The following is a 22673-nucleotide window of genomic DNA, read 5'->3' as shown; positions in this document are numbered from 1 at the left end:
CAGCGGCTCGTTTTCCTCGGAAGACAAGTTGTATGAGTTCTTCGAGGCCTCAGATGATGGTGCATTTTTCCAGAGACGGTTTTCCTTTGTTTCTGCCACGTGTCTGTGTACCGCTAGTTCAGGGAAAGCTTTTCCTCGGGTCCCTTTGGATACGTCTTGGGGCATCTGGGTGGTATGATTTGGGGCTTGGGAGATTATGACACACCTTGCCAGGGACCCTCTGTTCCTTGCTTTTGTTCACCAAAGAGAGGAGGAGTTGGCATCCTCTGGTTAAAAACTTAAATTTAGTATTACATAAGAGAGTGAGACCTATTTGAAAGATTTCTGTAAAATAGTAAAAGGTGGTTTTTAGACAGTTCATCTCCTTGCAGTGGATAATGTTACACTAAATTTTAGTGTTTGATAAATAACCTGAATCATCTTAAAATTATAATGTCACTGAAATACAGACGTCATATTTGTTTGGCTTTGAATTAAGAACTCGTGACACTGGTCGTTGGACACGAGTGTGATGAGAGCAGTTGGGGATGCTGCCGTCTATGGAAGCCGCAGGCGCGAGATGGCCGAGGAGGCCCGTGGCCACAGGTCCCTCAGGAAGCTTAGGGTTTGCGGACTGTTCTAGACCTTGAAGTCTGTTGGGGGTCTTGGAGCTGCCAGCCGCCCGGGGCTGCGGTGCCCCCCGTGCTTGGCCGGACGGGTCTACGTCCCCGTCATAGAAGGGCTCTCAGCATCATCTTTCCATCCACTCTCTTTTTCTTACTTGGCTTTGCCTTTGTGGAGAGGTTGCCGCCTGTCCTGCTTTGTTCTTGGTGTAATCCAGCCCGAGTTTCTTACGGGAGAAGGTGGTCGACCAGCGCCTAGTGTCCCCCGCGTGTGCGTGTGCACTGCAGACACAGGGGCGGGCCTCGGGCCCGTGGCTCTCATGCTCCACGGGGGGCTGGGGCCTGAAGTGCTTTCCTGAGGGTTGTGTTTGTTTGCTCGCAGTGATTGGGCAAAATCAGTCCTCATTTTTATGAAAAATCACTCCCTAAAACAAGGGGGAAAGTCATAATAAAAGCAATGTGGTTGATCATCTCTGTTAGTGTAGGGGTCTCTGCCACGACCCTGTTAATCGTGGGAGACCCAAGGCCTCAAGTCCCGCCCGTAAGAGGTGTTGACTCCTAATAATATACTGTATGTAACTAAATAGAATTAAAAAAAACAACAACAGAGGTGTGGACTCCGGGAGGCAGCCCTCTGCTTCCCGCTGCCCGAGTACACAGGCCAGCCTGCAGTGGGTGGCGTGGACCAGGACAGGAGATCCCTGTGTGTGGCACTGCTGCCACGCCTGCGTGCCCCCCGTAGCACAGCCCCCTCTCCCGGCCTGTCGGCCTTTCTGGGTTGTTTTGACGTATGTGGCCAAAGGGTGGACAGTTGTCCTGAAGGGAGCAGGCACCGAGGGCAGGGAGGGCTCAGAGCCCCTCCCATGTCCTTCCTACTGTCCTTCCCTACCTGACATCCCGGTGGCTGAGGCCGTCCCCTCCGTGCCGTGACCTGAGACGCTGGTCTTCCGGGCTGGAATGATGTGGGTGCCACCCGCTACGCCCAGGGTCACTCGCCTGCTTGACCTCAGTGCTCCCTCCCTCCTTCGTCTGTCCCTCCGTCCCCACCCGCATGTGCCTTGTGTCTGTGGAGAGCAGAGCTCATGCCTAGTGCCAGGAGCACGGGTCCCTCTGGGAAGGATCACACAACAGCAGAGTGTGGCTGGAGGGGAGAACTCCCTGGCCTGTTTAATGAGTTGTTTTAACGTTGGCAGCAAGCTTTAATGTCCCATAGAACATCAGATTATTCAGAGTTTAAAAAATCATGCTTTCCCTCAGGTCACACAAATATTTTCAGTAATGTTTACTAATTCATTTCAGAAAATAAGAGGAGGGGTTTTAAAATGTAAAGCGAAGTAGTCTTTGTTTGGAGGAGTAGTTGACCTGCCAAAACGGCACATATTTTAACTTGGGCAGCTTGGTCAGTTTTGCGATGCCCATGAGGTGGTTGGCACAGTGAAGGTGGTGAACGTGCCGTTGCCATTGAAGGTCCCCTGTGCCCCATCCTCTCCCCGCCCCAGCCACCGCCCCTCTCCTTGTTGTCACGATAGATCCCTTTGCGTCTTCTAGAGTTTTATGTGAATAGGGTCAGACAGTGGGTACTTTTGTCTGGCTTCGTTCACTCCCCGTTACTGCTTCGAGATTCATCTGTGCCGTATGTCATGGTTCATTCTGAAGCAGTCCTTCTAACGAGGCGAGATACGTTCTTACTTGCTAAGAAAACGGAATATGCTGAATTCAGTAAGTAGAAGGGATGACAAAGTCCATCTTGGTGGTTCTGTTAAGACCAGAACATCGGGGAAGTGGAGGGAAGAACACACGGGCTTCGTGGTCTACGTGGTGGTCACAGTGTTGAGTCAAGGCCTCCAGACTGAGCGGATCCCAGACTGAGCTCCACACCCGGGGAGAAGGCGTGTGTCCTCTGCCTGAGCTGGTCCCCACTCCGGCCCAGAACACAGAACAGAATGTGCTCTGCAAACCGCTTCCTAAGTGGAATTTAAATAATATTAAAAAAATCTAGATTAAACCAGGACCTTTGGACTAGAGCACTATTTCCTCTTGCATTTCTCCTCCTCCCTAGAAGCACCAAGGAAAGGGGGGCCTGCGCCCTCCTCCCGGCCTCTTAATTAACACTGAGTGCCTGACGGTGCGCCCGCGGCCCGCGCTGCCCAGTGGGTTTGGTCCCCTGTGGCAGTGCTCTCGCCTTGTAAGTGCTCACTGACTCCTTGCCATGTGAAGACCTTACCTCTGCCCGTGGTCCCTAATGCAGAACAGACTTGTTCCTCCGGAAATGTCAGGTCGCCGGCGCTGGCTGGCATTGTTGACGTCGAAGTGTCGATGACTAGTTCACGTACTTTGAAGGTTTTTATAGTTGAAGACAACTGAAAAATGCCTCTCTTCTCAAGTTTCCTCTTTCCTTTCGATTTTCTCATGTTGGTTATTGGAAATTCCATCACCCCTTTGACAGCATCAGGATCCTTGGAGCCGCCCACTGGGGGCACTCGCCCCGCCGCCGTCCCTCTGTCCCTGGCTGTCCTCCCAGCCTCCAGCTGTGGCCCCCGGAGCCAGGAGAGCCATCCTTCTGCAGACAGGCCAGATCGCCGTCTTACCAAAGTGCGTGTGCAGTGCCTCTGCCGAGGGGCCGCCCCCTCCTCCCCAGAAGCACCTTGACAGGCCCTCTCTGCTCGTCTCAGCTGAGGAACTGTGTCCTTTTGGAGCCTCAGGGCTCATGACTCAGGCCCCACCGTGGCCCTGCTCTCCGTTGCCACCGGCTTCCGGTCCTTCTCTTGGGGTACCGATTCTTAGGACTGACAAAGCACTTAAAATGGAAGACGCTGTTGAAAACTAGGAAGAAGCTTCTGTCTCTTAGTCCATTGGGACTTATTTCCTTCACTTGAGCATATCAGGCCTTTCTGTCTTGCAATAATTGTTGTCTCTAGACGTGAGAGACCGAGTAGCCACCGAACATCTCTGTTCAGCTGTGTGGTCTAGTGACGTGTCTACGAGATGGACAGTGAGAGTACTTACTTTTTGGCAGAGGAAAGCCCTAATTTCCATGGTCTAATTGAATTATGATGATAACTTTCCCTTTAAAGGAAATGTAGTGGTTTTACTTAGTCAGTGCAGTTACTACCGGCACAGCAAGTCCATCGAGTGCTGGGTGTTACGTGTCTTTGAGCGGGACTAGTCCTGTCCTGCTGTCGGCGCTGGGCTGGGAAGCCCCGTGTGAGCCCTGTGTCGTGGGCAGCACCGTGGCCCCGAGTCTCCTCGTGGTAGCAGGGAGTTGGGCACGCAGCTGGTGTGGAGACCCCTGCAGCTCGGCCCTGCATTCAGGGAGCCCAGGAGCGGGCACTGGGAGAAGGCTCCAGAAAGGCGGTGGTGTGGGCTGAGCTGGGCTGTTGCCCTCGAGCGTGGCAGGAGCTGGAGGCTCCAGAGCGGCCACAGTGGTGGTCCCACACGACCTCCATGCCCTGTCCAGGTCCTCGGGCCACCCCCGGGCCCACTGTTTCTTGGGGTGGCTCTGAGCAGATTGAGGTTTTGGTAACTCATTCCTTGCCTGGAGGGCACGTCTTCCTGTGCTTCTCCCACCTGGGTTTCTCCCTCGAGACCTCTCCCTGCCTCACCAGCTTCCCCGCCAGGCTGGTGGCGGTTGGCACCCCTGGTGCCCTAGCTCCTACCTTCCCTGCTGCTGACAGCTGGCTGCTGGCGGTCTCAGTCAGACACTTGCTGCACGTCAGTAACGGCACGGCCACCGCGTGGTTCCGTCGTGGTAGACCGTTCTCGGTGAGAATGGTGGTCACTGTTGGCCATTTCTGGGTCCCGTTGCCTGGGGGTTTCCTAGGGCATGTTTGTTGTGAGTTCCTCGTTCCTGCAGAAGAGCGCGTGTGTGAAGGATGATTTTCCTTACGTGTTCTTGTCCCCGGCACCCGGGAGTGGAGACATAGCAGACGCTGTAGGTCTGAGCCTCCCTCGTGCTGCTCGGCCGTGGCCCCCGCTGCCTGCACTCCAGCGCATGGCCCTGCTCCCCAGCTGGCCGCGGGGGCGTGTGTCCCTACACAGTCAGCCTCGGTGTCACCTGCCAGTGGCGTCACGGGTGCCCTCTGTGCCTCTCTCAGTTCATTACCGGGGCAGGTTACATTCGCTGATTTTCGTCCACTGACTCGATTCTGCATTCCCGGAGTGAATCCGTCTGGACCATATATCAGCTTTTCCAAAGGTTGTTGGATTGAGTTTGCAGATCCTTTCCTTAGGGGTTTTACGTTTGCCTTCATGGGTCAGTTTGGCTGATACTCTGGGCGTGACTTTTGTGTCAATTCTTTTAGTTGAGTCAGATTTTCTATTTCTTCCTCAGTCTGTTTTGATAAATTGTGTTTTTCTTAGAACTTGCTCATTATACCTAAGTTTACAAAATTTTTGAAATAAAGCTCCTAATACCCTCTTACTATATTTTTAATGTGAGAATTTGGCACGATAATTCTGTCCCGGTGTCTCTTGTTGACTAACATACCCCCCCCCCCCGCCCCCAAATAAAGCTCAGCTCGTGGCTGGAACAACCACCATTCGGTTTTGCTGCTGACGTTGTGGGGCAGGGTGGGGGCAGGGTGCAGCAGGGACGGTTCATCTGTGCTCCATGGGACTGGGACCTCTGCGGGGGCCCCTCGGGTGACTGGAAGTGGCCGTGCGTCTGCATTGCCAGTCCCCGAAGTCAGCATCTTGTCCATCCTGTCCCAGGAGGCTTCCTGAGCGACGTGGCGGGCACCTGCCTGGGGCGGACATGGGCCCGTCCTCGGTGTAGATGCACAGCTGGGTGGGCTCAGCCGCAGAACCGGCTTCCTGCACGGAGAGTTCTCGGAGCCTGAAGCCCCAGAATTCACGGGCCCAGCACGTAGTGACCCCTCCACGTCCGCCCGACCCACCGTGGTGGGCCCAGAGCCTGCTGAGCCTCTCAGGGACGCCTTGAAAGGACCACTCTGCTCCACGGCAGGGGTGTCCCATCAGGGCGGGCACCCGGCTCTCCACCACCCCGTTTCTAGGGCCTCCTCTCTCTTCTCTGTGTGTGGGATTACCCGGCCAGCGTCCGTCCCTGTGTGGTGCTAGTCTGTGTGGTTAATGCAGGTTTAATTTCTTCCTTTTCCCCCATTTTCTTTGGGTTTATTCTGCACTTATTTTGTTCTTCTGGGTTTATTTTTGTTCTGAGGTGGGGATTCATGATTTTCCCCCGTTTTCTAAAAGTGTGAGCGTTAGGCTACGCATTTCCCTCTGGTGTGCTGCCTTATCTGCACGCCACACGTTTCCATATGGAATCTCTTTGGTTTTTAGGTTTAAATATTTTCTGGTTTCTGCTGTGATTATTTCAGCTGTGGATGCCTTAGAAGAACACTGCCTAACTCACAAACGCACGGAGGCCTCTCTAGTTATCTTTGCACGGGACGCTGTGCGTGGCGTGGTGGGGGTCCGTGAGCTGACCCCCGCCCCCCGGGGCCCCGCTGTTTGCTAGGAGCATCCCCACACGTCCGTTTGGGACGCAGGCCTCCATGTGCCTGCTCTGCAGTGTGTTCCTGGCGCTGCTCCCTGCTCTGTCAGCTGCCGTCCTCTACGGCCCCCGTGACCACAGCCTTCTCTGTCTTTGCCTGCCTTCTGTCACGCTCCTGCTGTGACTGTCACTGTCCCTGGGCCCAGACCTCCACGTCTGTGACTCCATTCAGTCCTCGCGGTGCCATATGTGGCACCGTCCTCCGCATGACTGCCAGGACCTGGAGGCCGCCCCAGTCCTGCAGCTGTGGAGCCGGGCGACATCCCAAGGCCACCCTCTTGCCAACTGAACCCGCAGCTCTATAGTCCAGGGTGTGTGGCAGCTCCCCCCACCCCATTCCTGTTCGTCCTGCCGACGCCTTGCAGTTGGCAGAAGCCATCCCCACATGAGTCCAGCTCCCCCGGGGCAGCTGTGCTGGGCTGTCCTGGGCCTGGTCCCTCCGGCTGACATCAGGGCTGTGACTTCTGCCCTCACTCTGGGCCAGCGGGTCACAGCGTGGGCACTGGAACCGGCTTCTGTGAGCCGCAGCCGTGTACTTCCTGCTGGTTCCCTTCTCTGTGCCGTCGGTGTACCTTGGTGGGTGCGGTGACATCTGAATTCTGCCACACATCATCCTTCCTTGGACTGTGGAGGTCTGGGTCCTGCTCTTTGTTCCTTGTTGCAGGGGCTCTGTGTCTCCTGCACACCCTCCAGCCAGGGCAGGAGCTACGGCCAGATTACTGAGCAGATGGGGGTGGCGTGGAGGACAGGGCGGGGGCACGGCACTGCCACTTCCTTTATTCTCCTCAGCCGGGTGTGGAGACAGGACCGGCGGGGCGCTAACGGCTCAGTGGCAGTGTGCACAGACCTCTGTGCTCGGCCCCGACGCCTCTGTGCTGGACAGGACGAGCCCAGGCTGAGAGGCCATTGTCGTCAGTCACTGTTAGCGCGGGCGACAGCAGCACGGGACGTGGGGACCGTGTCTGAGGCCTGTCCTCGCAGACCTGCCGACATATGTTACCGATGAACTGAGTCACAGCTGAGAGATGTGGGGCTTAGAGACTGGTTACTTCTGACCCTGGAGGCCCCACAGCCAGGGCACGTGGCCACACGAGGTTCGTGGTGACTGGACTAAATCTGCAGGTAGGGGCCCCTCCGCGTTCGGAGATGCACTTGTCTACACTCGCTGCTGGTCTTCTGGGCGCCCACTCGGGGACTTACTCACTCTTCCCTGTGAGTGCAGCTCTGCGCCGGGGAGGCCGCACTCTGGACTTTCCCCTTGTGGATATCGGTTCGTTTCTCTAAAAGAAAATGTCGACATTGTGTGTTTAGGCTTTGTCAGTATATAAGCATGTTGACGTGCTCCCTTTAATGAGCTGTGAGTTGAAAACACATCTGTGCCGAGAGGAAGTGGCGTGGCGACGTTTCACACGCTCTGCCTGCAGACGCACGCGTGGCCTGTATCTTCCAAGCCCGGGCGGGGAGGGCAGGGGAAACCTGCGTCCGTGCGTTTCTGCTGTCTGTATGCATGCTTGGGTGCGTGCCACGTGTGTGCATGTGGCCTTTTATCTTCCCGAAGATGACGGGTGCCCAGGGGGTTTCCCCGAGGCCTCCCTCCGCAGCTTGTAGGTTGGCACGTGCTTGCATCCGGACGCGGCCAGCGCGGGCGTGTGCACCTGCCTCTCGAGAGCATCAGGGTGGAGGTGAGGCTCATGACTGTGCACCTGCTGTGGGAACGCGCGGAGGACACCAAAAATGACTCAAGCTTCTATTTAGAATAAGGACTTTTAATTAACAGTGTTTATTATTAGAATTCTCATCGGAAGTGTCGAGCAGGCGAAGTGATTGGGTCTTTCTCTTGCACAGAGTGAAGTCTCTCCAGCCGGGCATGGCGAGCTCCAGGAGTGACTGAAGGAGACGGGTCCCTTGGCCCCGCCTGCACCCGGGCCGCTCTGCCCAGGGTCCGAGCAAACACAGACGCTACACAATTCTAAAGGTAAGGTACAAACTTGCAAAATCCTGCTGACGTCTGATGGACTAAAAAACACCTTTTGCTTGACGTGAACTGATGAACTAAGGCTGTTTGCCTCTTCAAGTGTGTTTTCTTAGTAACTTCCAGCCCAGATTGTTGGGCTGGTCTTGTCATCCGGGGTCCAGACTCCTTGCGGGTCCCCGCGCGGCTCGGGGTCGGTGCGCTGCTGCCCCCTCGTGGCCGTGTGGCCAAGAGCGGCCCTGGCTTCCGGTTCCACCGGGTGCCGCTGTGCCTCCTGCCCAGCACTGAGTTACACTTGCTGGAAGCTTTTCATTGTATGTTAGTTCCTTTGAGGTGTTTAAAGGAAAATTTATTTAGTACTTATTTGTTTGGTAACTATTACGTGATTCAGCATCTGCTTTTGAGAGAAATTGAGGCAAATTTAAAGTCCCGATGACATTAATCCTAAAATTAATTTGCCGCTGTGGAGTGACTAATTCGAGGAAGTTGGGTTTTCAACATCCAAGAGGACTGGTCGTGGGGAAGAAGCACGAGGAAGTCGTCTGTGGAGGGCTGCTGGACGCCCGTGCTGGCTCCCCCGTTCCGCAGAGGCTGACAGGCGGCCGGGGACTCGGGCGACTGCCGCAGGGGTGGGCGCTGAGCTCACAGTGGGCAGGGGGTGCTCGCCGTCTCGGGGCAGGGCAGGTGCACCACGTCTGCTGGTCTTTTCAGAGTCCGGATGTGTCCGGAGCGTGAGGCGACGAGCTCCCAGGGAGACCTGGAAGGGAAGGTTTGCTCTCTAACCGCAGGCCCCACCCCGCCCCTTCTGGCCCAAGAGCCCTGAGAGTGTGGAGGGGTGTAGTTCTGGTTATTTCCTTCTGCCGTGCCGGTGGGGGGCGCCTTCCGCCCCAGCTCTTCTGTTAGCCGGATTCGTGGCATGAAATCAGCGTCCCTGTAGCTAGAGGGTGTGGACAGGTGGTGAGTGGCGCCGAGCGGCTGAGTCTGCGGGAAACACCGTCCGTCCGTGTCGCTGGGGGCCGTGCAGTCGGTGACAACCTGCATGTCATGCCGAGGCAGCGAGCGCCGCAGTCTCTGTGTCCCGTAGCCAAACGGCAAGTATTTCTGTCCCATGAAGTGTGCACTGGGGAAGTGAATTATTCGTGATCCTCCGTAGAAATAAATTGTCCTTAAAGGCATAGGAGCAATACCGAGGCCCTAAGGAGGGCTGCGGAGCACGTGCTGCAGAGCGAGGGCCCGAGCAGTGGCCGGCACAGCGACTCGGAGCCTCCTTCCACGGGCGCTCTTCCAGGGCTGTTCCAGCTGCAGAGCAGAGACGTCGTATTTCTCCCATAAAATGAAAGCTAATTTTGGCAACACGTAGTCTGATGTATGACACCTTTCCTTTTCCAGGGTGGTTTGGGAAGAAAAGTAAGCCCGAAAGCTTCTGGCCGGCCGGAGCCTTTGCCTGGGTGTGCCGCTGCCCAAGAGCCCACCAGGCCCTGCGGCTTCCCCAGAAGCCCGGGGGCCGGCGGCCCCACAGCGCGCGGCTTCATTTAGCTCCACATGTGCTCACGGCTTTTGCCGTCCTCGAAGAGATGGCGTTGTTTCTTGTGTCTTCTTTTCTAAAAATTTTAGATTTTATTTATTTGGCAGAGAGAGCGCACAAGCAGGAAGGTGGGGTGCAGAGGGAGAGGGAGAAGCAGGCTTCCCGCTGAGCAGGGAGCCCGACCACGACGACGGGGGCTCGACCCCAGGACCCCGGGATCATGACCTGAGCTGCAGGCAGACGCTCCACTGATGGAGCCCCCCAGGTGCCCTGTTTCTTGTGTCTTACACGTGAGTGTCTGCCGCGGTTGGGGCAGCTGGGGTTGCGCCTGAGGACCCCTGCAGTGTCTCCCCGGGGGCTCCCCCACGAGAGGGGCCAGGGAGCCACGACGCTTGTGTTTCTCGTCACCACCACACCCGGACACTTTTCTGGAACAAATATTTATGAACTCCCCCGTGGTACTCTGAGTGAGGATGACAGAAGGAGCTACTTTGTATCGTTCTCACCATATAATTTTAAAGAGGCATGTAGTGCCCACGCCCAGTAAAAGAGAAATTACGAGCGCATAATACAGGCCCCTTGAGTCATCCAGTGCGCAGCACCCGGTACTCAGGTGCGGCCGCTGGCCGGGGACACCGAGGAGTGCCCTGTGGTGCTGGCACCTGCGGCTACTGGCTCACCTCCGGCTACGCTTGCAGCCCGGGGCAGTTCCAAAGGACGCTGGCCCGCTCTTCCCTGTCCCCATGTGGCAGTTCCGTGTTTGCACGGTCAGGTGTGCAAAGACCAGAGAAACGCCTTGTGCTTCCATGAAAGACCCAGTGGGGGTCTGGGCTGGGGGCTGGGTGCTGGGGGGCTGCCTTCCCCACCGCATCAGTGTTTCCTTGCAGGAGGCTTCTCTGTTTCTGGGACTGCCCTGTGTGTCCCGTCCCTGTGGCACCTTCGCCTGCAGAGCGCCAGAAGCACCCAGCATGGTGGTGAGCGGCCAGCAGGGAGGGTGTTCCCTAGGAGCCTTGGGCCCAGAGTCAGCAGCAGTACCAGGTGGTGTCCTGGACGGCTGTCCCACGGGGCCTCCTGCGCTGTGTCTCCAGCTCACGGTGGAGGCGGCAGTGGGCTCCCGGGGAGCGAGTGACACGGGTGTCCACGTGACAGTAATCCAGGTGGCCTGTCCCACCAACGAGGGCTGTTGTGGTGAAGGTTAACGCTGCAGTGGCACCAAGCTTTGGATTTTTTTCTTTAAGATTTTGTACATTTATTTGACAGACAAAGATCACAAGAGGGCAGAGAGGCAGGGTGAGTGGGGGAGGCAGGCTCCCTGCTGAGCAGAGAGCCCGACCTGGGACTCGATCCCAGGACCCCGGGACCATGACCCCAGCCAAAGGCAGCGGCCCAACCCAGTGAGCCACCCAGGCGTCCCGAGCTTTGGATCTTTATGGATCATGGCAACAGCTCGACCTTTTTTCCTTTAAAGTGGTCTTGCAGTTGAGGAACTGTTGGGCACAGAAGACGCCTCCGTTTAGAAGCGTTCCTGAACTTTCCCAGACAGAGTCTGCCTGCGAATGAGCTGTGATTCTCTGTTTTTCTGGCATTGGTCACTGTCCCCGAGAAGGTGTCTCTGTGGGTCCAGCCTGGCTCACGGGCCTTTGCCGGATAAGGTGTTGGTGTCTCTGCGGCACTGCGAGCTCAGACCCAGGGCAGCGGCTGCGGTGGGAGACGCGTCCCGCCCAGAGTTCTGGCCTCGGGGATGCTCTTCCAGCCATGCCACCGGCGCTTGTGGGCTCTTGTGCGGTGGAACTGGGGAGCCGGAATGGACGCAGCCCGCTGGGGTGAAGTTCTGCATCGCCAGTCGCGGCCTCAGCTTGGATGGCCTGTGCGGGGCGCCATGGCCCGCCCTTGGCGTGGGACGGGAGGCAGAGCTGCTTCCCGGGGCGCGATGGCCCCGCAGACGGAGCCAAGCTTCCCGCGTCCGGGAAGGCCCGTGGGGAACCCGTGCCCCGGGGCAGGCGCTCCGGACAGAGGCTGGCGCGGCTGCCTGGTGCGGCGCAGTCCCAGGAGAGGCGGGGCGCTTGGTGGGCAACCGCCAGCCCCAGGGGCGCGTGAAGCCAGTGGGACGTTGCTTAGGCCGGCGGGAGGTGCCGTTGGACGCCCGGGCCACGAGGCTCCTGGGCCCCCGAGAAGACCGAGGTTGGACGAGAGTGCCCGCAGCGGGCGGCGCAGAGAGGCCCCTGCGCACCCCGTCACCCCCCAGTTGTGCGCCCTTGTCTGTGTAGACAAGGGATCCCTGGGCTCACCGGCCTCCGGTCCTGCCTTGCGGCCCCGTAGGACTGCATGGCGGCCTCGGCCTCTGCTCAGGGGTGTGGCCCCGGGCACGAGGGACCCCTGCTGTGCCTCCCAACCCCCCCCCCCCCCCGTGTCCCTCCCCTACCCCCCGCTCCGCATCCAGGTGGCGGGGCTGTGTCCTCTGCCTGCTGTAGCTGCCTTCTCCTGCCTTCGGGGCCGCCCCCTGGGGCTCAGAGGCAGCTGAAGGGGGACCGTGATTTTGTCTCTAAAACCCCCCCCTTCCCCTTTGCTTTATATCGAAGTGTGGCCGTCACACCCGGGGCCCCGCCCCTGTCAAGGGGAGGGGATTGTCCAGGGTGTAGATGGGGAGGGAGAGGGGTGAGGAGAGGGAAGGCGGAGGGAGGGGTGGGGCGCCGGTCCCACACACAATGTGGAGAGAAGTTGCTTTGCCTGCACCCGAGGGGGACGCGTACCTGGCGGAGTCGCGCCCCTGATAGGGCGGATACCGGACACCTGACGGGGGCGGGAGCCTGACGCACATGTACTGCCCGGGGCACGTGTCCCCAGCGGCGTGTGCCTGATGGGTCGCCCAGTGGGCCGAGGCCCGGCTGTTCCAGGGTCCGACACGCAGAGCGGCCGGCGGGTCAGAGAGGCAGGGCCGCGCGGCGGAGTTGGGCGCGGGACACTCGCGGGTCTCCACGAAGATGCCGTCGGGGCGGCCGATGAGCCCGTAAGTCTCGCTCGTTCCCGGGGCGAGCAGGGCCGGCCTGCGGGAGTCGGAGCCCCGCGGCGGCTTGGGAAGGCGGGGAGCGCGGCAGCATCTGTCCGCACGGGCCGGCCGGGGCCTACAGGCGGCCGCCGGGCGCCGGGACGCGGGGCAGGGGTCTGCGCGGGGGGCGGGCCCGTGGCTCCGGGGGCGACCGAGCGAGCGGGCAGGGGCGGGACGCGCCAGCGACCGTCTGTGGACGTGAGCCGGGGCCGCTGCTGGGGCCGCCGGGCTTCCTCGGCCGCGCTCCCCGCCGCCGGCGCTCGTGCGCCCCAGGACGACCGCAGCGGGATGTGGCCAGAGCCCCGGTGCCTGGGCCGGCGGGAAGCTGAGCGCCGCGCCTGGGGAGGCGGAGGGGGCGGGGGCTGCGGGGAGCAGGGGCTCGGGGAGGCCGACGGGAGCCCCTGGGGGCAGAGCGTGGAGGGAGCCGAGCGCGGGCGCCGAGGCCGCGCGGCGTGTTGTGGAGGCCGCGGCCGCTCCCGCTTCCGCCCTGTCCTGGTGGAGCACCGGCCGCTGGGCACGGGGCGGGCAGCGCGGCTCACCGGGGGGGCAGCGCTCGAGGGCCGGCCTGCGTGACAGCCCGCGCTGCCCGTGGTGCGGCCGCGCCGGGCCGGGTGGAGCCAGGCCGCCCGCAGTGGCTGGGGGCGCCGGGGAGGCAGAGCTGCGGCCGGTGCGGGGCGGTTCGCGGGGCCGGGACATGTGCGGGCAGCTGCGGGCCACGGCCCTTGGGATGGCGGGGGTGCGGGCTGCACGGCCCGGGGTCCCGACGCCTGGTGGGAGCGGACGGCGCTGGGCAGGGGCGCCCGGGGTAGGCTGGCGGCCTCTCGGGGGTCGTGTCTGAGCGCAGAGGCCGCACGCGCTCCCGGCCGCAGAGCCCTGGGCAGCTGCAGACCCCGGGGAGGCGGCTGCCCGCTGGGGCCGCCGCGGGAGCGACCCGGTGGTTTGGGATCGTTTTCTGTCCGGAAAATGGAAAACCGAGGAAAACTCGGTTCAAACAGCATCAAGTGTGAGAAATTCCTAAAAAGCAGTGGTATTCCCAGTTTTTGTGCTGTGGACTCAAGTTTCCTGACGGACAGAAACATACACGACGAACCGCAGAAGCGGGACACGGACAGCCGGAGTTCGCTCGCCCGCGCTGCCGGGCGCCGCCGGCCGACACCCCCGGGCCCCGCAGCAGCGCGGAGCTGGGGGCGGTTTTCCTGCTGCGGAGCTCCGGCCGCGGCTGCTGGGGACTCGCGTCCAGGCACGCACCGTGGAAGCTCGGCGGACGCGCACTTGTGGGCACGGGAAGGTCCGGTACCCCCCGCGCTTTCCTGCTCCTTTCTGTGGAGGCTCTTCCCAGGGCGGCGCTGGCAGGAACCCCCGCGTCCTGTGGGCCACGTCACCCTGAACGAAGGGAAGGCGAGCGGATGGGCTCTGGGCCCCTTGCCAGACCCACGCCCACGGGCATGTTCCAGCAGGTGCCGGGTGCCCCCACTGCAGCTGCCGCAGAGAAAGCTGGTGCCCCGGGCCTCCCTCCGGGTTCTGGGATCTGGGGGCCGGAGCATGGGAGGACCGACTGGGCGTCTGGAGGAGGGGCAGGGGTCTCGCGCCCACTGCAGAGCTGCTTTGGAGGCCTGGGAGGGGGCCGGGACCTAGTGGGACAGTGGTATCTGCTGCTGCTGTGACAAAAGTGGGGGCAAGAGGGAGGTGGCTTGTCCAGGCAGCGGGAGCTTCCTGGGCTGCGGCGGAACCCACCGGAACGGTACAGTGCTGTTTTCTGTGGGACGGGAGCACCGGGCAGGGGTGCTGCTGAGCAGGGGCTGGTGGGGGGACTCCAGCCACACAGTGCGTCTCTGACTGTGGGAGGGGGCATAGTGGGGGGAGTTGAGTGGAGGGAGAGGGTAAGAGTGTGGAAGGGCAGGGCAGGGCCTGGGTGGATGCCTGTCCCGCAGGGCCGACGCCAGGTCTGTGTTGTATCAGTTTTTATCCGAGTGATGCCTTCATAGGCAGGTCACCTAATTCAGGCTTTTGATGAAGATTGGCCATCCATAGCCTTCGCTTTCCTCTGATGTTTTTAAAAAGTTGTAGATATTTATACTTCGGGGTTGGTCAGTGTTAGGACCTGCTGCCCATGACAGAGCCACAGTGCAAGGGGCTCCCCAGGAGAGAGGGCTGCCCCGCACAGCAGTGGTCTCAGGCACACGGGCTGGAATGAGGTCCTAGCTGTCCAGGCCCGACTCAGCTCTGTATGTGGCCTGTCACACGTGAGCTCAACTGCTGCTCCCCTACTGTGACAAAGCATGCGTGGATGCCTTCTCGAGGAGGTTCCCAGAAGCCTCCACGTGACACTTCTGTGCTCATCCCAGCAGACATGACTTCAGTCCCATGACCACGACCAGTCACAGGGGGCTGGGAGTATCATTCTTAATGACGTAGCACGTGGGTGCTCTGCCTCAGAGGAAGGAGGGAGTGGATGTTGGGATGAAGATGGCAGTCCCTGCCGTACTTTCGTTTCTAAATAATAACTTGGCTGGTTTGTGATTTATATATTTTAGACGTTATCTGTTGACGTTCAGTTCAGATACCAGCAGCTTGAGCTCACGTCACACTTTTTTTTGCCCTTCTTTGTTGTGTTATTTGGGAATGCTTTTGGCTGAAAGTCCCAGAATGCATGACCTACAGTATCTTTCAGAGTGGGGATTTATTCCTTTACTTCATAGTAAAGAATGCAAAGGCAGGTTTTTGCTAGAGTTGGTTGATAGCGCAGCCGTGTCAGAGGTCTGGATCTGTGTCTCAGTGGTTCTCCTAACCCTTCTCTCATGGTGCACTGTGGCTGCTGAAGCTCCAGCCATCACATTTGTAGTCAACGCAGCAATAACTGGGAATGGTCAGGCAAGCATGGCCCATGTCTGTCCTTTTCATCATGGCATTCCAGAAACCTCCACCATACTTTCATTTATAGCTCATTGTCTAGCACTGTGTCTGTCCTGTGGCCAGCTGTTGTCCAAGGGACCCTGAGAACATGAGTGTCCGACTCTTGTATCACCCCTGGTGAAGGTGGGGAGCACGAGGCCAGGCAGCCCAGACTGGCAGCCATGCTCTTGTACTGCTTGTCCGAGGAAGCGGTTCTTCACCCTGGAGCTCAGACTGCCTCCCAGTGGCCCGCTGCGTCAGGCCCGTGCAGACACCTGCCCTGCCCGTCACCTCCTTCTCACTCTGCAGGTCTGGGTCCCTCCCGCTTTCCTTCTTTTACATAATCAAGGCAGATAATTTTATTTTCTGTTCTGTCACCATGCGTCAGTCCGTTTCCAATTCGTAAGTGGTGTTTATGTTATTACGAGGAGTAAATGTTGTTTTTAGAGTCAAGTAAAATGTGTGTGATCGTACTTCCTTCTCTGTCATCCCCGTGCCCTCGCTGCCATGTGCACACAGCAAAATGTTAAAGTGACTCCTCTTTTAGCTCGCTCTGCTCATGGTGGACTGTCGTGCTACACTTGAATTTACCTTATAACTGGATCGATTGTGCCTTTCCGGCGCACGTTTCCTTTTCCTGAAGCTCGCGTCGCTGCAGCTCGTGGAACAAAGTGGGCAAGAGCGTGGCCCTTCCCGTGGCAGCCCTGCGTCCCCAGGCCCCTGCTCGGCCTCCCCGCCCAGTCTCCTGGTCTGTGCGCCGGGGGTGGCGGGGGTGCCGCGGCGGCCACGGGCACTCGGGGGCTGGTCTGGGCGTGGCTGCCCTTGGAGCTCGTGGCGTTTCCTCGTCGGGTGAGGAACCGCAGGCTCCGTTACTCTCAGCCTTGTCCGGCTTGTTGTTTGCTGGAGTACGTTCCTTCCTCCTTCCTGAAATCTGCGGGTTTTCTGTCCTACCTCGAACCGAGGCCGGATTTCTGTGTTCTTAAGCTGCACTAACTGAGGTATGATTTACATAGGACAAAAATCATCTGTTTTAAGCGCACAGTTTGCTGTGTTCTGACAACTGTGTGTGGTTAGCACAGCCCCCGCTGCAGCCAAGACATGGGCCCCGGCCCCCCGGGGTTGGTTGTTCATGGCCCCAGCGGGGCCTGGTCTGAGTGGGCATCCCGGGCCGCAGAGCGGGCTCCTGTGACCCCCGGAGTCGCCGGCCCCGCGAGCCGACGACTCACCACTAGGCGGTGCTGTGGGACCGCGCCGGGACGCCGAGCCTGATCCCCGGTTTTCCAGGCATTTCCTCTGTGAACCCCAATGCTGGGCTCCTTCCAAAAAGATTCTGCTTAATGGCTTTATTAGGACCGTTTTAGAGAACCCAGGAGGTCGGGGTAATGGAGCATTTGTAACTCATTTGGTTCAGTGAGTGGTAGGATTTGTAAATTAGATTTTATCACTTACAAATTTAACAATAATTAATTGAGTCTGTGGAGGGGCCTGGAAGACACAATTTCATACACCTGTTCCAGTATTTAGAAAATCACACTTTGTACAGTTTACGTGTAACATAGGGTTGTGATTCTACTGTTTTAGAATAGGCAAGACAAAAGTCAGAAAAGCTTATACCCCCAAGCTCTGCATGTGCGTCAGCAAAACCCAGCAGAGCCCGTTTCGAAGGTCTGATGGCTTCGTCCAGCGGCCCCTGAAGGAGCCCCGGGAGCCAGGGAGCCGCACAGACCAGAGACCGTCTGGGCAGGAGGAGTGGGACAAGGACGCCAACCCAGGAGAGCACGGGCTGCTTGGGCAAGGCCACGCCCCTTCAGGGCACCGCGGGGCCAGCCGGACGGATGACTTCGCTCGTGCCCGCCCGGTGACTCCTGACGGACGCGGGGCTCCCGCTTCTGGGCGAGGCCGTTGATAGGATTAGGTGACATCTCAGTCTGGTGACCTGGGGCTCAGGCTAAGCGTGTCCATTTTGGGGCCGGTTGTCTTGTTTTTAGTCGTGCTGACAGGTCGCCGGTTTTAGTAAGATAAGAACGGTTTGTGGACGTGTGTGTCTGACCTGCACTGCAGAGTGGCTTTGGCTCTGCGCTCCGTGGGTCCAGGCCATCGTGTCTCTGATCCCCTTGTTACGGTTTTCTTCTCCGTTTACTCTCGTTTGAGTTTTCAGTCAGACCGAACACTTGGCCCTGTCGTATGTTTCTTGTTCGTCCTGAGGTTTGTGCTGCTTCCTTTCTCCATACGTGTCCAAGTTAGAAGCAGCCCGACGTCACCTGCAAAGACACGAGGTTGGCCAGAGGTTTTCTACCCCAGATTGAGTAAAGTCACTTTGTCTTCTTTGAAGGACCAACCAGTTCTACTTTATATTTCAAGAGGTTTGTGTTTTATTTTGTTTTTTCATGTTCGGTAATAATAAGCGTTATTTTTAAAGGCTGCTTCAAAAACTCGTCTTTAAAGAAGTAGCTGTTTAACCGTGGCTACCCGTGGACTGTGCCAGTTTAGTCTCAGATCTATGTTTAGACTCGATCATAGCATTTCTTTCTGAGTTTTCTACGGCGTGTAGCACGGGTTCAGAGCTCTCCCTGGCAGCCCTGGGCCTACTGGATGGGAGTTCCTGTTGCCAGCATCCGTCCACGGGCCACCTGGCCCACCCACGGGCCACCACCTGTGGCTGCTTCCTTATCTCTAGGTTGCTTTAGGCTTTGGGAGCTAATTTTAGGGCCTTCAATTTAAGTGCCTTTTTTCCCCCTGCCAAATCCAACATCTGCTGTACTTATTTGAGAAATGTATGTTCTGATTTTAATTTAAAATTCCTTGATAGAGTTACTGTAAAAGAAAATGGAAAAAGCTTAATTGAATTTACGATCTTAATTGAGTGGAGGAATTTTGTGAGCAGACGTAAACTATACTTATCTCCATCTGTTTGAACCCATTTTCATATAGGAAATCAAGATGTGTTAATTTAAAGAAATATGTATGTGTTATTTTGACTTAAAGTTGTGAGGAATCGTAACATATAAAGAAGTAGAATCGAGCAGTCATGTTTTTGCTTTAACTGGGCGGCACTGGAGTGAAGAGCTCGGGCCCCGGGTTCCAAGTGTCCTGGATTCTGAACCGTGTTCTGCTGCTTACACGGTGTGTGTGACCTTGGGTGAGCTGCTCTGCCCTGTGGCCGAAGGGCTCCTTTTTATAAAGCGGCAGTGCTGATGGAACGATAGCGGCCAGAGCCCAGCTGGGCACCGTGTCCTGCACCGTCTTCTCTTGACCCCCCAGTGAGCCTGGGGCGGGTCCCATCAATGCCTTCTGTGTTGTACTGAGGAGTCCGAGGAACCAGGAGGGTAAGAACTTGCCCAAGGTTCCCTGGCTAGCTGGAGGTAGGGTGGGCCTTGGACCAGACAGACTTGCTTTGGGCTTTGTGCTGGTTATTGCTGGGCTATAATCATGGTCACACTGTACAGCTGTATGGACTGTGCACTGCACAGCTCCATTCGAAGACTTGAGTGACAACCTTGATGGCTGTAAAACAGATGGTGGCTGTTTCTAGGCTGCCCCTTGCGCAGGCAGTTCAGAGGCTGGCATTTGTGAGGTGTAAGTGAGCTGACCCGTGTGTGGTATCTGGGAGGTGACAGTTCCTGGTAAACTCGTCCTCCACACTGTGCCTTAGTGGTGGCTCCCTTGCAAGCTTCTGCCCATCCTTCCCATCCCGTCACTGCCAGCAGTGGTGCCTTTGTGGCCCAGTCCTGGCTTCTCCTGGGCTCTCTCTGTACTCGTGACCTGGCGTGTCAGCCGCGGGCACTTCTGTCGGCCTCGGACCCTGGGTCTGCCCACCGTCTCTTCCTGGGCATCCGCGTTGTCTCTGACTTCAGACAGCAAACCGGACCCTTGCTTCTTCACCGACCTGAAGTCTTCCCATCTCTACAGACTCTCGGGCCACAAGCCCTGGCCATCCTGTGTCTTCTGTTCCCTTCTAGGCCACCTGTCTGCTATCCCTTAGCATGTGTCCGGGTTGGTTATTTCTTGCCTCTGCCATCATGTGCCCTGAGCCATCGGGTGTGTCCACACCGGTCTCCTGACAGGACCCCCTGCGTTAGCCCTCGCCCCGCATCTGTTCTTCACCAGTGGCCAGAGGCTAGGACCAGGCCAAAGCTCCTGGGCAGAGGGACTGCCAGGTCCCTGCACTGGTCCAGAGTTCCCGGAGCCGGCCTTTGGACCTCCTGGTTTTCACCTCTGCCAGCCTGGCCTCCTGGCTGTTCCTGAGCTGTGCCCGCTGCTGCCACAGAGCCTTTGCCTTTGTTCCTTGACACCGTCTTCCAGGTTCCTCCTCCCAGTTCCTCGGGCCGTCACGTGTGTGCTTCCCTGCTGTTGTCCTCAAGACCGGGAGAGACCGTTGCCCTCCCGCGCCAGTCACCTTCCGGGGTAACACCTACCCCCTCTGACATACGAGGCCAGTCGATGGCTTGTGGGGCCCCTTGTCGCCTGTCTCTCTTCCCTCTGCGAGCAGAAGCTGCTTTTGTTCCCTGGTGTGTCGCCAGCACCTGCTCAGGCCTGGCCCTCACTTAGCCAGTGCTGTTAGTTGAAGGAATGGATATTTGCTGTTTTCATGCTAACAGATCGTTCTGAGGCACTTTAATATTAAGTAGTGCTACAATTTCCCATGTGTTGATTCTATGTGGTAATAACAGACTCATTTCACAGACTTTAGAGTTCTAATGGAATCAACTCCTTTTTTTCTTATAAGAGAAAAATAGTTGTTAAAGAGTTTTTTTTCATAAATTAATGTTCTAAGAACATTAAATTTCAGAGTCTTTACTCTGAGGACATGGACAAAAATAAAATTAATGAGGTACCAGGAACGTCAGATGCTACATGGTGTAGGGCTATTTATGACATTCTCCTAGAATTCAATACTGTTAACTCGCAAAGATGTGGCAGCTGAAGTCAGAAATGGATGTACTTGTGGGGCATGAGGAATAGCACGGAGGACATGGGGAGATGGAGAGGAGAAGGGAGTTGGGAGAAATCGGAGGGGGAGATGAACCACGACAGACTGTGGACTCTGAGAAACTAACTGAGGGTTTTGGAGGGGAGGGGAGTGGGGAGCTGGGTGAGCCTGGTGGTGGGTATCAAGGAGGGCGAGGATTGTATGCAGCACTGGGTGTGGCGCATACACAATCTTGGAACACACACAAACATTAAATTAAATTAAAAAAAGAGAAATGGATGTACTTTTACAGTTGCAGAAAAGATCTTCAAAGTATCTCTTTAAGAGATACTTATGAACTGTCAGTTCAGTCATTGCAGAGACCGTATCTGGGGCACTGAATCACTGCCGTTCTGCTGTGAACTTCTTGATTCTCATGAATGCAGGATTCTATTTTTATGCTTTTCTTAAGTGATCCTAAAGGTAGGAAGAATCAGGAAGAAACAACTGAGAGGCGCAGAGCCAGGACCTCACGTCGACTCTGGGAGTGTCCCAATGGGATTCGTTCTCGGGCAGCAGTGCAGGCCCCCGAGGCTGGGGCACTGTGGGCCTGGTCATGCTCGTGGATTCTCGGCTTCTCTGACTTTCAGGAAAGCAGAAAACACAGCACTTGTCACTGTAGGAAGCTCTGCTGTGCGCTGGGTTGTGTCCTGTGAGGAGGGAACCGTGATGAGTGTGTGGGGCGGGGGGAGTCTATGGGTGACTGCCGTCTCATCGAGCGTGTCGTGAGCGTGCAGAGCAGGTACGGGAGAAGGCCGCGTAGGACGGTGGTCAGGGGGCCAGCTGGCCTTTCATTTTATAGCCTGTATGTGCCCTTTAGTTAGAAGGAAATGAAGCAGACTTGGTATTGACCAACCAGCTGGTCTCGAGAATGGTACTGCTGTCCCGCTTGTCCCCACAGGAGGGTAGTTTATGACATCATGGGGAGGGAGGCCAGTGCCATCGAAAGATTTTACTACTCACGTTTTCCTGGAGGAGGGCCACACCATACAGGGCCATATGGGGAGCATTGATCTTGGTCTGGAGGCAGAAAGGAGTGAGGGGAAGGCCTAGGTAGGCCAGAGCCTTCTTGGGGTTTCCACAGGAAGGGCAGGGCAGGGCACAGAGACCGCTTACGACCGGCGGTTTGAAGAACTATGGTAGGGTCTGGGCTCTGCGTGGTCTAGTTGCCTGGTACCTGGCCCTGGAATGATTTAGGGCAACCCTGGCTTGACGTGACCGTTACAAGAGGAAGTGAGGGGGTCGTGTGCATAGGAAGGATGCAGTCCTGGCTAAGCCCTGTGGGGGGGGCGGTCTCTCCCTGCGTCCGGAAGACTCCCATATGCTAGAGCATCAAGAGACAGAATATATAGGAGATATGACTTTCCCCGTGACGAATGTGTGCCGACAAGACAAATACAGTCTCTAAGACAGCAGGTAGAACAGCAGCCCCCACTGACAACACGGCACCCCTGACCCAGGACAACAGGACACACGGACGTCCAGACATCCAGACTGTACCAGCAGAGGGTCTCCCGGCAAACCCACCACTGTGTCTTTCATCGTGTCAACTCTCATTTCCAAATTCACGTGTAATGACGGCAGATCTCCTGGGCTTTGTTTGGTGTGTTTCCACTTGCTGGGGCCCGAGAAGCTGCCCACGGGCTAGGTTTTTGGCAGTTCCGCCATTGGGCCTGTACGCACTGCTGGCCGCGTGCTTGCCGGGGGGCATTCGGGTCAGGACAGCCGGCCTCTCACACCAGCCCCCGACTTCCCGGCTTATGGTTGCAGATCGCCCTGATTCATGCTCTGGGAACTTTAGATCTAGGAGCGTATGCAAGCTTTTCACTTTGCAAGTTTTGCTTTCTATGAATATACTTTTTATGAATTGTGGTGTGTCGTGATGTGAAACATTTTTGTCTCCCTTTAGGTCAGGGTTGTGACGGAGATGGAGAAATTAAAATTTTCTCCTTTCCAGAACGCAGAGAGGAAGCCTGTGCCCGTTTGTTCTGGCCCTGAGGTGGCCTCACCAGGGCTGTGCCTGTGCCTGGGGCAGGGCGGGCCCCCCACGGCGGTGGGGGGGCGACCAGATCCCAATGAAAACCCTGATGCAGAAAGAGAAAACATTGAAAATGGGAGTGTCTCTGATAGCTGGGGACACACTACCTGTTTTACC

General features: G+C 57.4%; 1 protein-coding gene across 1 annotated transcript; it reads right to left on the bottom strand.

Moving 5' to 3' along the window:
* Nucleotides 1–11241: 11241 nt before the first annotated feature.
* On the bottom strand, nt 11242–22229 carry LOC125087804 (basic proline-rich protein-like). Its single transcript, XM_047708477.1, has 6 exons — nt 22134–22229; nt 21482–21538; nt 14392–14493; nt 13748–14040; nt 12362–13609; nt 11242–11770 (listed from the first exon to the last, which is right to left on the bottom strand). Exons 1-6 carry the CDS (start codon nt 22227–22229, stop codon nt 11242–11244), a joined length of 2325 nt encoding a protein of 774 aa, XP_047564433.1.
* Nucleotides 22230–22673: the final 444 nt, after the last annotated feature.

This window comes from Lutra lutra, chromosome 1, assembly GCF_902655055.1.
Source record: "Lutra lutra chromosome 1, mLutLut1.2, whole genome shotgun sequence".
NCBI lineage: Eukaryota > Metazoa > Chordata > Mammalia > Carnivora > Mustelidae > Lutra > Lutra lutra.
Note: the sequence above shows the minus strand (reverse complement) of the source record. Positions and strands in the feature narration are given on the sequence as shown.